Raw genomic sequence first — 17,712 nt, forward strand, 5'->3', positions numbered from 1 at the left:
TAGTGCAACTCTCTTTCAAAATCCTGCCTCAGCCACACAAACAACCACACACCAGAGTTATAGTCCTATACACTGCAGAGAGAAGCTCTGTGTACTGTATGGACGCACCACCTCTCAATAAAAAAAAGCTGTCTGGTCAATGAGCTGAGGCAGAAAATAGGTGGGAGTTCCAGTAGGGAGACAGAACTCTGAGATAGAATCTGGCAGGGATGAGATATGACCCAGACTCTGAAGAGACAGACACACAACACTGAGAAGAGGTAACCAGCCATGAGGCTCTCATAGAATAGAATAAATGGGTTAATTAAGTGTACTGGCTGGAGCTAAGAAATTATCAGTGATTAAGAAGAGACCAACATCACTGAAGTGAAATCTTTTCTGAGAGCACAGAGAGTGTGTTCCAGAGAGAGCCACAGTTGTATTTTGTGCTGTGGCTGTACTTGGTACTGTGTAAGAGTCACCCAGGTGGTACTGGTTTTGAAGGCATGAAGGGGTCCTGAAGAGCAGCTGAGGCTTGGCACTGTGAGAGGCTGCAGAAGGCCATTGGTGAAGGTGCAACCTCAGTTGCAATTGATGGCCCAGAACTGAAAGGGGTCATGCATAGGAGTTGAGGCTTGGCACCATGAAGAGAGCCTAGGAGAGGCTATTGGTGAAGCCTAGCTATAGCGGAAGACAGAGTTACATTGGAGTTGCCAGTGCCATGTGATGACCAAGAACAGCAGCAGCAGTGGAGTACAGATAGCTGGAGCCTAGAAGACAAGATGTGTGCTACAAAGGGCAGAGATGGAGAAGTGACCCAAGCCCTTGGAGGAGCCCGGAAGATTGTATTGAACCACTGGAGTTTGAGGTACGGGGCCCACTAGTGCTTCCCCACTTGTTGTTCTATTGCAGTACACTCAATAAAGCATTCTAAAGGGCAAATGCATTCATTCAGAGCCCAGCAGACCTTCCCTGTGCTGGCCACCAACACAGAGTCAGCACTAAAGTAATGGGAAAGGAACCCAATCATCCAGATTGGCCCCTGTACTGTTTTAGCATATGATAATGCATCGGTAGGTAGTGTGCAATAATGCAATCTCTGTCATGAAAATGTCAGCAGATCCGGTTAATCACAGCACAGGTTTAATCAAAGGGGCCTGTATCACCAGGCCCTGCGGTTCTATGGAATTCAGTGAATTAGTCTAAGGCTTGGACCAGGTGTCAATTCCCTAGCAGGACCCAATGCCTCCTGGTCTCTTAATTAATGGTCTTCCTCCACGTGAGTGGGATGGAATTCCTACTGTTGCACACCCTCTTCAGAACATGAAACCTCCCTACTTTATTCCAGGAAAATGTTCCTAGAACAATACAAGGATCTTCTGCGATAACCTCTTATCTCTGGTAACCAGACAGTTTCGAAAACTAAACAAAACCTAAGACAGTGGTTTTCAACCTTCCTACTGCTGCAACTCTAATACAGTTCCTCATGCTGTGGTGACCCTCAACCATAAAACTATTTTCGTTGCTGTTTCATTAGTAATGTTGCTAAATTATGAATCCTAATGTAACTTCTGATATGCAGGATATCTATCTGATATTCGAACCCTGTGAAAGGGTCATTTGACAGTACTGACCCTCCCCCAACCCTTTCAGGTTGAGAACCCACAGGATGAGAACCACTGTTCTAAGTGTTCAAACCTTAAGTGCCAAAAACATCATTTAATAAAGAGACAGAAAAAATTGACAAATACAATTCCCAATACACATAAGGGTACAGTCACTACGTGAGAATTTCTCTAGGAATTTCAGGCCAATTCATTAGGATAACAAACACCCTCTTTCTTACAGATGTGTGGGTCACAGCCCTCCCCCACAGGCTCCAGCATTGTGGTATCAACTTAACAATATTCCCAGGCTCGATGTTTGGGATTTCTGGGTCATGCTAGTGAAAATTCCCAGTTTTGTAGTTCGGTCTCAGATTTATGGACTTTCTCCACCCCAACTCCCCCCCCAAAATCGGATGCTAAGCAGGTAACAAGATTCTTCACTAGTAAGAGCTGGAGTGTGAGCTCACATTGGAGGCTTCCCGGTCCTGACAATCCACAGACACGAACCGCCCTCACCCCCAAGTCACCATCTTGGACTCTCACCTCCTTGGCAGAGCTTGTAATGGCCCGTTTGGACAGTTGGGATCACAGATCCAAAAACTCCTAGGGCAGTCTTCGGATAAAGCGACCATCAAAGCCCTGTTCAGGCCGACTGTTTCAACTGGGAACGATGGATCTCATAGTCACCTTCCTTCCCTTGAGCCGCTGCAGCCTGCCTGCAGTCTGAACTGCGACTCAGTCCCTCCTAAAAGACCCACCTGTTTCTGATTCCACTGAGGTAGAGGGCAAGGTCCCGCTTCCAAAGATTCCACGACCACTCTCCTCTTTTCGTTTTTCCCACCCGCCTTCAGAAACCTTGCACGAAACTCTTAGTCTGGGCAAAGGCGTCAGCATAGAGCCAGGATGCGACTTTCTATGCAGAAGTTGCCAAGAGAGCTCAGGACAGAGATGCCCAACAGCCAAATGTCAAAGCTGTTTATGTGAACCTGTGGGGGAGGGCCTTGTACGTTAGGGACTACATTACCCATGAGTCTCTGGGAAACTATGGTAAGAAGAAAAGGACATTTTCCCCCAGATCCATTATCAGGAATTATCAGGAATAATGGACTTCAGGGTTCAGAACAGATGCCTATGTAATAACCGCGTGGTGAAATTCCTTCACCTTTCTCTCATGTGAACCACCAAGTGTCCCAAAGTAGTATAGAACCTGAGAAGGAGCTCCAGTGTGCTCATACTAGAATCAGACCAAATATCTATCTCTGTGGGAGACATGGAGCCATAGAAAATCGATGTGATATCTGTTGCAGGGTAGTCACCAGAGAAGACTACTCAGACATGAGTTTAAGCTAATAAAAATCCTTATTATCCAGACTGCAACTACCTTTGGTGTTCAGGATCCCAGAGAAACCCCACAAAATCAGGTCCTGACTGATAAACTTCAGATAAGAACAATTAGCTAGAAGGCAGAACCACAGAAGCCAAAAGGAAAGGTTAGTACATTTAGATACTTTCTGGTGTAACTATGGACTTTGACAGATTAGGCTTTTGTTATATGCTTGACAGATGGTGCTGTCTACATGCTGAGTTTTACAGCCTGAATAGTATTTCTGTCCAGGAGTCTGTTATGCTAAGGTCTCAGAGCACACTAAGGTCTGGGGCTCTCTTCTGGCTGTACAGAGCACCGCTGTAAGCTGAATGCTACCTGTTTCCCAAAGCCTGTGAACCATTTACATCACCAGTGTATCGTCAAATTGAGCATTCTGGTTACAGCACACATTAATTTTCAAGTTCATTTTGAAATAGAACAACCAATTTGGACCTCCATTGTAATAGGAGAAGACCACCAAAAACTCTGTGGATTGGCAAGAGGCAAAAGTTATGTTGCACGTTGCCAATAATGCTAAAAATTTTTGAAAAATTTTTGGAATAATTGGAATTTCAAATGAAAACAAATTACTTACTAAAATTGAAATCATTTTTTAAATCTTCAAAAATAAACAAATACAAACAATGTGGTGGCACATGCCTTTAATTCTGACACTCCAGAGGCAGAAACAGGTGTTTGAGGCCAGCCTGGTGAACAGAGTGAATGCCAGGGCACCCAGAAATAAACAGAAAAACCCCTGCCTCAAAAGGTGGGGGGGGGAGTGCAGTAGGGAGGGGTGGGAGACATAGGAGTAAAAAAAAATCTAAATAAATTTAAACAGTCCCTGACCAGAGTTGATGATACATTACACATTACTAAGATGAATTTTTCAACATAAACTAAATATTCACTATAATCTCAATGAAAATGTTTCTGTTCATAGAGCGAAAGAAATAAGGGCCTCACACAGGGATCTGCTTGTCTTCAACCTCCCAAGTACTGGTATTCATCTTAATAATGTGTAATGTATCATCAACTCTGGTCAGGGACTGTTTAAATTTATTTAGATTTTGTTTGACTCTGATGTCTCCCACCCCCTCCCTACTGCACCACAAGGCCTCGTTCTTAGTAACTTACTCCTAACAAATAAAGTAATGAAGTGTCATTTTGAGGACTGTCTTATAAAGAAACTGTACCTTTGGCTCATATTTGTGCATTCTTTCTTCCTCTTCTTTTATCATTTGGCTTGAAGGAAACCAGATGCCATTTGCAGGTTGGGCTGTAGAGGGAGCCATGGAAAGGATCTTGGAAACCAAGATACAGCTCAAGTGGAGCGTGAGATGACTGTAGCCTTGAATATGATGTTAATAAAAAGCCAATTAAGTTTTATTTTTATCTGTTTGCTTGAGACAGGGTCTCTCTACATAGCCCTGTCTATCCTAGAACTCACTGTATGCATCAAACAGGTTTTACCTCACAGAGATCTGCCAACCTCTGCCTCCTGAATGTTGGATTAAAGGTGTGTACCACCATGCTCTGCAGGTAACTGAACTGTAAGTTAAAGAAGCTCTCGAATTAATGGCATAAAAAATAATAATTTGAATTTTGTATAATATTTTAAAAGTCCTTTTATAGCCAGGCATGACTAGCAGACCTCTGAGTTCAAGGCCAGCCTGATATACACAGTGAGTTATAGGACCACTCAGAGCTGCACAGAGAAATCCTATTCCGAAAAAACTAATAAATGAATATCCTCTTATGATACTAATAAATTTTCATGAACAGAACTCCCCTGCTGTCAGATAATTGTCTATTGAACTCCAAGTTCAGCCGAGCATTGGTGGTACACGCCTGTATTCTCAGCCCTTGGGGACGCAAAGGCAGGCAGATTTCTGAGTTCAAGGCCAGCTTGGTCTACAGAGTGAGTTCCAGGACAGCTGGGGGCTATACAGAGAAACACTGTCTCAAAAAAACCAAATCCAAAAAACAAAAACAAACAAAACAAAACAAAACAAAAAAAGAACTCCAAGTTCATTCTGTGGGTCCAAACTGCATTTCTATGATCATTCCTCTGGAATTCACTTTAGAGAATGAGGCAGGGGTGCCCTCTTGTGACACACTCATTGTACATATTTGTCTCCATATAGTTTTCAGTAGCATGTGAAAACATCTGATCTCAAATCACTTCACAAAGATGAAATGTCCTGCATTAGTAAACCAATCTGTATCAGAACTTTTAAGTAAAGAAAGGGTCAAAGTCCCAGAGGGCTTGCTAGCATTAACGAATGGTATGAATAATTCACACTAATAGGTTTCTCCTTAATTATGCTGATAGCTCTAACAACATCTGAGTGAATACAGCTTGATCACCACTTAAATGGGTAGTAAAGATGCTCCTTTCCTACTCTGAATACAGACAGATTCCCAGGACAAGAAACCTTCCACCAAGGAAGTCCCCTGAGCTGTGTGTGCTTCTCTGTGTTTCTACCCTGATGGTCTCACTGGAGGAGGTGTTTGAGTTTCAAAGGTCAGTGAGTTACACTCTGAAGTATTATGTCAATTACACATATGTTAAACAATTAGTAACTGAGGCAAGAGAGCAGGCTTAGTGGTTAAGAACACTGGCTTCCCTCACCAAAGACCTGGGGCTCAGTTGTCATAATGCACATGGCACAACCAGCCATCCTCAACTCCAGTCCCAGGGGACCCAAGGTCATCTTCTGACGTCTGCAGGCAAAACGCTCATATTGTACACAAATATGCATACATGCAAAACAATTACACACATTAAATTAATGAGATGAACTTGTCTAAAGTTTTAAAATAAAGCCACTTGGTAGTAATACATAGCACTCAGAAAACAGGGATAGGCTGATCTCTGAATTTAATGCCAACCTGGTTTATAGAGCAAATTCCAGGATACCCAGGCTACACAGAGAAACCTAGTCTCAAAAAAAAAAATAATAATAAAAGATAAAGAAATTTGCATCTAGGTAAAAGAAGAATAGGTTGTATATATTGAAATGACTTCAGAAAAGATAACTGGAAGGAAAAAACACTTTTTTGAAACTGAACATAAACAAGGAATATATGAAAAACAGAAATGTCCAGTCGTGGCATACCAGGGACCAGCCTCTGCATGGGAAGGGGTTCTAAGGGAAGGGGTGTGTCTGGGAGCGTCTCAACGAACAACTCCAAGTCAAATTGTGGATCCAAGCTGACTTCCTATGTTCTGCTGAGATGGCTTTCCATACTGCTCTCTCTCTCTCTCTCTCTCTCTCTCTCTCTCTCTCTCTCTCTCTCTCTCTCTCTCATTTTTCAAGACAGGGTTTCTCTGTGTTGCCCTGGCTGTACTGGAACTCACTCCAGGCTGGCCTCGAACTCAGAAATCCGCCTGCTTCTGCCTCCCAAGTGCTGGGATTAAAGGAGTGCACCACCACTGCCTGTCGCTTCTCCCCCTTCCTGTACATTCCCTTTGTTCATTTTTTTAACTGTAGTTTTAATGTTATTTTTACTGTATTGGCTTTTTAAAGCTTTCATTATGTTGTTTGTTTGTGTTTTTTTTTATTCACCTTTTCTTTTGGTTACCTGTGTCTGGTTCCCCTCCACCCCCATTTTTTAAAGAGAAAGGAGGCTTACTTTGACTGATAATTTGATGACACAGCCCATTTGTAATAGCAAAACATAGAGATGAGCAATTTTGAATATTCCAGTCGGCATATGAGACTTCTTGCTAACATCTGTGCAGATCAGAAAGTATACAAAAAGAAAAGCCAATGCTAGTGGAGTTCTTTGGGTCACTTAGGTAGACGATCATGTCGTCTGCAAATAATGATAGTTTGACTTCTTCCTTTCCAATTTGTATCCCTTTGACCTCCTTATGTTGTCGAATTGTCCGAGATAGTACCTCAAGTACAATATTGAAAAGATAAGGAGAAAGGGGGCAGCCTTGTCTGGTCCCTGATTTCAGTGGGATTGCTTCAAGTTTCTCTCCATTTAGTTTGATGCTGGCTACCGGTTTGCTGTATATTGCTTTTACTATGTTTAGGTTATAAAATCAACTCAAGCAAATCAGTGGCCTTCCTATACTCAAAGGATAAGCAGGCTGAGAAAGAAATTAGGGAAATGACCCCCTTCACAATAGCCACAAACAGTATAAAGTATCTTGGGGTGACTCTTACCAAACATGTGAAAGATCTGTATGACAAGAACTTCAAGACTCTGAAGAAGGAAATGGAAGAAGACCTCAAAAAATGGGAAAACCTCCCATGCTCATGGATCGGTAGAATCAATATAGTTAAAATGGCCATTTTGCCTAAAGCACTATACAGATTCAATGCAATACCCATCAAAATCCCAACGCAATTCTTCACAGAGTTAGAAAGAGCAATTATCAAATTCATCTGGAACAACAAAAAACCCAGGATAGCTAAAACTATTCTCAGCAACAAAAGAAAATCTGGGGGAATCAGTATCCCTGACCTCAAGCAATACTACAGAGCAATAGTGTTAAAAACTGCATGGTATTGGTACAGTGACAGGCAGGAGGATCAATGGAACAGGATTGAAGATCCAGAAATGAACCCACACACCTATGGCCACTTGATCCTCGACAAAGAGGCTGAAAGCATCCAATGGAAAAAAGATAGCCTTTTCAACAAATGGTGCTGGTTCAACTGGAGGTCAGCATGCAGAAGAATGATAATTGATCCATCATTGTCTCCTTGTACTAAGCTCAAATCCAAATGGATCAAGGACCTCCACATAAAGCCAGATACTCTGAAGCTAATAGAAAAGAAACTGGGAAAGACCCTTGAGGACATCGGTACAGGGAGAAAGTTTCTGAACAGAACACCAATAGCGTATGCTCTAAGAGCAAGAATTGACAAATGGGACCTCATAAAATTACAAAGTTTCTGTAAGGCAAAGGACACCATCAAGAGGACAAATCGGCAACCAACAAATTGGGAAAAGATCTTCACCAATCCTACATCAGATAGAGGGCTAATATCCAATATATATAAAGAACTCAAGAAGTTAGACTCCAGAAAACCAAACAACCCTATTAAAAAATGGGGTACAGAGTTAAACAAAGAATTCTCACCTGAAGAACTTCGGATGGCGGAGAAGCATCTTAAAAAATGCTCAACTTCATTAGTCATTAGGGAAATGCAAATCAAAACAACCCTAAGATTTCATCTTACACCAGTCAGAATGGCTAAGATTAAAAATTCAGGAGACAGCAGGTGTTGGAGAGGGTGTGGAGAAAGAGGAACACTCCTCCACTGCTGGTGGGGTTGCAAATTGATACAACCACTCTGGAAATCAGTCTGGCGGTTCCTCCGAAAACTGGGCACCTCACTTCCAGAAGATCCTGCTATACCACTCCTCGGCATATACCCAGAAGACTCCCCACCATGTAATAAGGATACATGTTCTACTATGTTCATAGCAGCCCTATTTGTAATTGCCAGATGCTGGAAAGAACCCAGGTATCCCTCAACAGAAGAGTGGATGCAAAAAATGTGGTATATCTACACAATGGAGTACTATTCAGCCATTAGAAACAATGAATTCATGAAATTCTTAGGCAAATGGATGGAGCTAGAGAATATCATACTAAGTGAGGTAACCCAGACTCAAAAGGTGAATCATGGTATGCACTCACTAATAAATGGATATTAACCTAGAAAACTGGAATACCCAAAACATAATCCACACATCAAATGAGGTACAAGAAGAAAGGAGGAGTGGCCCCTGGTTCTGGAAAGACTCATTGAAACAGTATTCAGCAAAACCAGAACGGGGAAGTGGGAAGGGGTGTGTGGGAGGACAGGGGAAGAGAAGGGGGCTTGCGGGACTTTCTGGGAGTGGGGGGGCTAGAAAAGGGGAAATCATTTGAAATGTAAATTAATTATATCGAATAATAAAAAAAATTCACTTTGCTTTTAATATAATATTTCTATTAAAAAAAAAAAAAGAAAAGCCAATGCTTTTCTGGCTTTCTCTTTACACCATCTTACTCAGTGTGGATCCTCTGACCATAAAGAGTTGCCACACACAGTCATCTCCTGTCTTCACACCTCAGTGAAAACCCTTTCAGACATGTCCTGAAGTGTATCTACCAGAAGACTCAAAATCCATTTGAAATGACAGTACAGATTAACCATCACAGGCCTACCCCTTGTCTGCCCCACACCCAAATCCATCACTTTTAAATCAAGCATCGCTTGGATGGAGGTGCCCTGCATGAATGCACAATGCTGCTACCTGAAGACACATGGAAACGTCTCTGGGGTTAGAGAGATGGGTGCAGTTATGAACGCTGAATCCTCTTCCAAAGGAACCCTCAATTCCAATCACTTATGTGGTGGTTTATAACAGTTTGTAATCCCAGTTCAAGGGGCATCCAACACCCTCTTCTGACCTCCACAGACACTGGCATATGTGTGCTGTATAGACATAAAAACAGGAAAAACACTCATTTATATAAATAAAAATGAAATAATCTTTAAAAATAACTTTACAATTTTTCATATATATGTAAAATATGAAAGTACAAAGTCAACTGTGATAGGGGAAGAAGTTTTAACAAAGGGAAGGGAGTGAATCTAAAGAGAATGGAGAACATATGACATGAAAGCTGAATGGGAGACTTTATTTGGGGGGGGGGGGTTCGGTGGGTGGGTGCACACTCATGCATGTGCAGACATACATGTTCTGTGGTACATCTATGGAGACCAGAGGGTGATTTTTGGATTTTATTTTTGCCTTCCACCTTGTTAAGGTAACGTGTCTTGTTTCTGATGTGGCTAGCTCCAGGCTAGCTAGCCTCTTTCCTGTCATCACTTCCAAGATCTCAGCAGGAGTGCAGGGGATATATGAATTTTTTGCAAGAGTTCAGAGACAGATCCAAAACCTCCGCCTGATAAGCACTTTGATCTGCTAAGATATTTCCCTAGCCCCAGAATTGTAGACCATTTGGGAAATAGAAAGTCCAATGAAAGAAGAAAGGCCGCAGCAGTGTGAGGAAGGACAGTGGGAGATGCAAAAGAAAACAAAACAAAAACATAAAAACAAAATCACAGTGAAAGACATTTCTTTGTATGTCAACAGAAAGCACAATTTAAAATAATAGCAAAAGAGTATCCAAAACCAAAATTAAACCTGGAAATTATCTCTACTACCCGTGCAATAAGATTAAGATTATACTAAAGAAGTTTGTTGTATGGTCAGTGCCCCAGGCTGTCTAGTACATAGACGCACAGCTCTGGTCACATAAGTGTTGTCACTCTGCTCCTAAGTGAGCCCACTTCCTGATTCATTATTATTGAGCTTGCCAAAACTTCTCTTCTTAAATGAGGCCAAAAACACACTAAAGATTGTACATGAAGTAAATTACTACACAGGTTTTGTTGTTTTGATCAATACTTTGAACTTTTTTTTTTTTTTTTTTGAGATGTGATCTTGCAAAGCATTTGGGGTTGATCTGGAATCTGGAATTCACCACGCAGATGCCCTTGAACGAGCTCTCTGAATGCCCTGTTCCACTCCCCACCCTCACCCCAGGACTGAGATTACAAGTGGGAGCCAGCACACATTGCTGACTGTGCTGACTTTCTGAAGACTGCCTACGATGGAAGTTTGTCAGGAACGACCATTGTAAAAATATCCCTTATGATATAAATATGAGGTGGGTTTCCATTGGAGACCTTCCTATTCCTCGCTTTTACTTAATAAATCTATGTTTGCTCTGCTCAAAGAGGTAGGAAGGAGAGAAGAAAGATGGGGAAATGCTGAGCCGGTAAATACAAACGAGAAAACACAGAGCAATGGGGGGAGGGGATAAAATTAGTTACACTAGGGCTATAACTAAAGCAAAATTTTGAAATAGTGGAAATTTCACCACTTTATGTTGAAAGAGAGAGATTCGGTCTTTGCCACATTTGGTTCAGCTTCACAAATAGCTTCAGGACTATAAATCATTCATCGCTACAAGTTTGATTTCAGAATCCAGATCCTGGTACGTTGCAGAATTGTGAAAGCAAGATCACAATGTTATCCCTCAGAATTTTTCTAGGTTAGAAAAGCACAAATCTGCTTATAACTTCTTCCTCAGATGAATATGGATAAAATGAAATGAGATTAAGGTAATTGGTTGATTGGTTTGTTTAAGTAGAGCTTCACTGTGCAGCCGAGGTGGCCTTGAACTCAATCCTCCTGCATCAGCTTTCCTAGAGCTGAGATTTGACACTCAAACATCTTTCAGGTTCTAGGAATCAGAATACCAGGAATTCTGCTGTAAGACTGCCTCTCCTAGAAATGACTGCATAAACAAGACTGGTACAATGGCAATACCAGTAGACATTATGATGGTTTGAAGGAGACTGACCCCTATAAGATCATGTTTGGTCCCCAAATTAATGAACTATAAAGGAAGGGTTAGGAGGTGTGGCCTTGTCATAGGAGGCATGTCACTAGGGGTGGGCTTTGACCTCTTGTAGCTGCCAGCAGCCACATGTAAACCGGGTTACCTGTTGAGAGAATTTTGAGGTTACAGGGACAGGGGAGACGACAAGTGATTTGAGTCAAGGCGGGGATTCCGGTCAAGACTGGTTTTAATAATTTTAAGACAGGTTAAATAGTCTTTTGGGGGATCGACCAACCCCCCACCAGTCTGTGGCTTCAGAGGCGGTCCTGTGAATTCTCTGGCTCCAGGTCTCAGCGGGTCGTCTGCCTTCGGGCTGGCGACTCAGGTAAACACCGGCTTGGGGGCGGTGTCAATAGCCGTGGTGCGGAGCCTATTGTTCACAGAACAAAGGCCGGAGGTAGCTATCGGAAGAGTTGGGTGACTTGCCAGCCAGTTTAGTTGCGGGGGGGGGGGGGGGGAGGAGACAATTCCCCCTTAATTATTAATTTTAAACAACTCAGTGGAAATAATTAAGTTCATCCAATGGATGACGGGCATTTATCAGTGAGTGAAAGCAGAGACCCTAGCCCCCTTAAGCGTTACGGACATCTTTTTCAGGGGGGGGGGGGTTAGACCGCCTTTTATTTTTCCAGGACAGTCTTTCGATGTCAAACCCTCATGCAGCTGGGTGTGCTTTTCAGGGAAACTCGGAGCCAGGAATTTTTTCCCTTTCCCTTGCAGTGCCTCGCCTCGCACCTCAACTGATGCCCATGTTTGTTGTAATAACAAACACGCATGATTCCGAGTACCATGCAGCCTCATCTCCGAGGAATTCCACTGGCAGAGTAAATTCTCTGCGGCTAAGCGCTGGCTGGCAGTAAAGGCTACCCATCCTCAACCTAGGGCCATCGCTGAAGGAATTTCGTCTTCTGAGTGTTATCTGCTTGAAATATAAAAGGAGATTAAGAGAACACCTGTCTGGTTAGTCTTGGGAGCTCAAACCGGTTTTTGTTTAAGTGAAATTCAGTGGCCTCAGGCAAGAGGCCTGGCTTGCAACTTAATTTGCAAGAACACAAAGGAACTATACCTCCCCAAGTAACTGGGAGGTGGCTTGAAAACAGCCTTTGAATTAATTATACTTACCAACAGTTTTGGGGGTGGAATCCACTTGTCTTACCAATCTCTCTGGCAACCAACGCGCTCCGTCTTCCTCCTGTGAGAAAATGCAAACCGCACCTCTTCCCCATATTAAAACGGGGTCTGGGCCTTTCCATGAATTATTTAAAGGATCCCGCCACTTAACCATGGCGTAGGAATTGGAAGTAGCTGGATGCCAGTGTCTGTCTGCAGAGGACTGACCTTTAGCATCCGTTTGGAGAAAATTTAAAACGAATAAAACAAAGGCAAGATGTGATTTTGGAGACCGAGGAGGATATAAATTTCCCTTCTTAGTTTTAATAAGCCAATTTTTAAGTGTGCGATGGGCACGCTCCACGATTCCTTGTCCCATTGGATTTTAAGGAATTCCAGTTTTAAGTTTTATATTAAATTCCTTACAGAATGAGATAAAGTTCTTACCAGTGTAGGCTGGTCCATTGTCTGTCTTAATGACCTTAGGTACCCCCATGGTATTAAAGGCTTGTAAACAATGATCAATTACATTTCTAGAGGCTTCTCCCGTATGCAGGGAAGCAAAAATAAATCCTGAGCACGTATCAATGCAAACATGTATAAATTTTAATTTCCCAAATTCTGCATAGTGAGTTACATCCATTTGCCAAATTTGATTGGGCACAAGGCCACGTGGGTTAACCCCTAAATGGGGCACTGGTGCTAAAGTGAGCAATTAGGGCATTGCTTTACGATCATTCTAGCTTGCTCTTTTGTGATCTTATGGCGGAGTCTCAACGTATGACTCGAAAGATGAAATTTATCATGATCACGTTTTGCCAATTCTATGGGTGTAAGTGCCAAGGCTTGGCCAATTAGCGCCTTGTCAATGCACTCATTACCCTGAGCCAGAGGTCCAGGGAGACCCGAGTGAGATCTGATGTGTCCTATATAAAAAGGATTTTTTCTAGCAAGAATGATACCTTGCAATTGTGAAAACAAGGATCCAGCTGGCGTATTAAAATTAAACGTGCCACAGGTTTCTAATTGCGGTATAGAAAATGCAACATAAGCACTGTCAGTAAAGAGATTAAACATACTATTTACAGTTTGAAAAACACACAGCACTGCTGTAAGCTCTGATAACTGAGTGGATAACCCAGGCGTTTCTACGACCACCTGCTGATTGTTAACATGATATCCGGCTTTTCCTTTTGACGAACCATCTGTGAAAACTAGGAGTGCATTCTGCAACGGCCGTAGAGATGTCATTTTAGGAAATACAACCTCATGCATATTTAAAAACTTTATTAACTTGTCTTGAGGATAATGATTGTCTATACACCCTTTAAAACCAATCTGCGCTAGCAGCCAATCTGTGCTATGCTGTTTTAGCCATTCATCCTGATTTACACTGTAAGGTTGTATAATAAAGTCCGGCTCCTTACCAAAATAAGTCAGTGCCTGCTTTCTACCAAGCATAATTACTTGGGCCACTGCCTCAAAATATGGCAAAATATTATGCCTAGAAGACACCCTCAAATGAATCCACATCAGAGGAGCCTTTTGCCATAATAAACCTGTAGGCGAATGAGTCGTATTAAAAATTAGCAGATGCAGAGGTAAGGAATAATCTATATAGGTAACAAATTGATTTTCAATAGCTTTCTCCACTGTCTGTAAAGCCAAAAGTCCTTCTGAAGTTAATACCCTAGGAGATGTCGGATCAGCATCCCCTTTAAGAATATCAAATAAAGGTTGCAATTCTCCTGTTGTAAGTTTTAAATACGGCCGAAGCCAATTAATGTCACCCAATAACTTCTGAAAATCATTTAAAGTTTTCAAATTGTCCCTGCGGATAATTATCTTCTGGGAAAAAATTGACTGGTCTGTAAGTTTAAAACCCAGATAATTATATGGCTCCTGGATCTGAACCTTTTCTGAAGCTATCTGCAGCCCTTTAGCGACCAAGGCTTGCTGCAAATCTCTAAAACATAAAAGCAAGGTCTGAGGATTTTTTCCTGCAATTAGAAAATCATCTGTGACATGGATAAAGTAAATATCTGGCCATTTCTGTCTCACAGGTTGAATGGCCTGTGCTACGAATTTCTGGCATAAGGCCGGGCTGTTAGCCATACCCTGGGGAAGCACTGTCCACTCATACCTGTGCATAGGCTCTGTAAAGTTAATAGAAGGAACACTGAAAGCGAACCTTTTGCAATCTTCAGGGTGCAAAGGAATGGTAAAGAAACAATCTTTTAAATCTATGACTATTTTATGGAACCCTTTTGGGATAGCCACGGGGGATGGAAGACCCGCTTGTAAGGTTCCCATGGGCAACATTGTTTCATTTACCTTTCTTAAATCCTGTAACAATCTCCATTTGCCGGACTTCTTTTTAATTACGAATATTGGCGTGTTCCATGGAGACAATGACTCTATTAAATGTCCCGCCTCTAACTGTTCCTGCACCAGCAGAGAGGCGGCCTCCAATTTCTCCTTAGATAAAGGCCACTGAACAACCCACACAGGATTGTCACTAAGCCATTGAATTTTATCGGCGTGGGGTGCAGGAAAGATAGTGGCCATTACCGAAAATGCCCCAGACTTCTAGAGTTAGGGTTTCCCTGGGGGTTTTTAAACTTTCTAGTGCCTTGCCCTTCATTTCCAAGCCCCTGAGCAGGTACGGATTCCTCCGACACTGTCTTTTGCTTAGAGGCGATTTCATTAGGATTACACAAAATTAAATTCATCTGAGATAGAAGTTCTCTACCCCAGAGGGTAGTCGGCAAGTTCTGCATCACAAAAGGCCGAATTTGTCCTGAATTTTCCTCTGCATCTTTCCAAGTTAAAAGTCTCGCGCTCTGTTTGGGGTTGTTTGCGTAACCAATACCCTGCAGATGCATTAGGGTCTCTGTCAATGGCCAATTACTCGGCCAGTCCTGTCCCTTAATAATTGTAACATCAGCTCCCGTATCTATTAATCCTTCAAAACTCTTTCCTTCAATAGTCAATTTAAGGTTAGGTCTTTTATTTGTAATAGACTGAACCCAAAACACTCCGGAGGAGCCAAAGCCTTCCTCCCCTCTTTTATCTTTAATGAATTTGGAAGGCAGTGGATGTAAAGGAACCAAAACTAGCTGAGCAATTCTTTGATTAGCCGGTATAGTTATGACACCATGAAGGGAAGCAGCCATAATTTTAATTTCTCCCTCATTGTCACTGTCTATGACTCCTGGATAAATCTGCAGTCCCTTTACAGTAGAACTGCTTCGTCCTAACAGCAATCCCCAAGTGCCTTCGGGTAATGGTCCGAAGACTCCCGTGGGTAAAACCGGAACACCCATCTCTGGCACTAGTACGGCCTGGCACACGCAACAGAGGTCCAGTCCTGCACTTCCTGGTGTAGCTCTGGCGAGGTCAAAGATGGATTTCCTTGGCTCGGCAGCAGCTGTGCCCCACAGACAGTCTGTCTTAGATGCAACGGGGCCTGGGGCTGGCCCCTCCCCTCGTTTCCCGACACGGGTCTACCTTGGAAATTATTTTTTGACCTGCATCCCTTTACCCAATGATTTCCTTTTCTACACTTATGGCATGTTCCTGGTGGACCACCTGATTGCCCGTTTATACTAGGCTTATTATCAGGACAATCACTTTTAAAATGACTCAGACTACCACATTTAAAACACCTTCTATTCCCTCGTCTCTGTGAAAGAATCTCCTGGATCGTGGTTCCCTGCAGCACTGCCGCCATAGCTAAACCCTGATTATAGGAGGGACCGATTTCAGAACAAAGACGGATGTAACCAGCTAGGTCTGTCTTTCCCCTCTGGGGTCTAATGGCCTCCCGGCAGGCCGCATTAGCATTCTCATAGGCTAGTTGAGTAACCAGCGGATTCTCTACCTGAGAATTTCCAAAAATTCTATTAGCCGTTTTTAGCAATCGGTCTACGAAATCTTGAAAGAGTTCGTCGGGAGCCTGTTTCACAGCTGTTAGATTTCCACTAAGATCTCCCTTAGCTGATAACAGATTCCAAGCACGGTGGGAGGCCACCGCAATCTGCACATACACTTCGATGGGAAACCCAATCTGGTTATTATTTCCTTCATATAGGCCTTCCCCCAGTAACATCTCCGCAATCCATTCTGGATGGCCTACTTGAGTGTTAGTGGCGGCGGTTCTTTTGCTAGCCTCACGCCATTCAGAACTCCAAAGCAAGAAATCTCCCCCCGACAATGTAGCTTTGCACAGCGTTTTCCAATCCTGTGGAGTTAGATTCGACTCTATCACAGTATCCAATAACGCCTGTGTAAAGGGAGCTGTCGGGCTGTACTGGGCTACGACTAGCTTTAATTCTTTTATCACCTTAAATTCCAAGGTCTGATATTGTCTAATCACATTGTCCTGGTCTTCTATCTCAAGGACTGGAAAAGCTAAGATTTCTGACGTATCCTGCCCCTCCCCGCGGGCCTGGTTTATAACTCTTTCTAATGGGGACTGGCGGGTCTCCGAGTTATTGTTCTCTCTAGTATTAGAGACCCTTTTTAGCTCCTGTAATTCATTAGTCAATTTCTGCAATTTAATTTCAAACTCTAACTTTTGTAATTGCATGCCCTTCTGGATCTCGGCCTCTGCCATCAAAGTCACAGGCGGAGCAGATGGCGCTACGGGGGGCCAATTTTCTCCATGAACTTCGGTCGCTCCTTTCTCGGGATGAGCTATTTTTTTTCTTACAATAGGCTCATCCGAACTGTCTCTGTGTTTACGAGACTTAGGTTGTGGAGAATCTTCTATTACAGGGATCCTCTCTACAAGGCCTTTTACTTGAAAATCCTCACTTTCTTGAATAACACCTAATTCTTCCAAACCTCCTTCGTCTATGATGTCTTTAATCAGAGTCCAGAGGCAGAGAGTGATATTGTCTGCCTTGGCTGCCTTTAGCGAGTTACCAATTCTCAGCCAAGTTCTCTCATTTAACGTTCGTTTTTCTTGGAACCAAGGACAACAGGAATATATCTGGTCCAAGAAATCCTCCAATCTTTCTTCATCAAACCCTATCCCTTTCGCCTGAAGCAACTCTTGAATGTTGCGTGCGCAATTTTCGCACGAACTTTCTTGTCCCATTTTCCCTATCTTTTCAACCCAAGCAGCCACTGTGCCGGGCTAACACAGTTTGCTTGAAAAACCGTATCCCTTCTGCACTCACAACGATAGACACAATTTTTCACTAGCGCTAGTT

The 17,712-nt window shown here is 42.7% G+C and overlaps 1 protein-coding gene across 1 annotated transcript in view; it reads right to left on the reverse strand.

Annotated features, from left to right (window-relative positions):
- Window positions 1-17,712, reverse strand: part of LOC127689683 (zinc finger protein ZFP2-like) — a 49,027-nt gene that overhangs the window by 9,766 nt on the left and 21,549 nt on the right. Inside the window, 1 exon segment of the mRNA XM_052189335.1 lies at window positions 3,323-3,438. Coding sequence (XP_052045295.1) covers window positions 3,323-3,438 — 116 coding nt within the window.

Source organism: Apodemus sylvaticus, chromosome 7, assembly GCF_947179515.1.
Source record: "Apodemus sylvaticus chromosome 7, mApoSyl1.1, whole genome shotgun sequence".
NCBI classification, from domain to species: Eukaryota; Metazoa; Chordata; class Mammalia; order Rodentia; family Muridae; genus Apodemus; species Apodemus sylvaticus.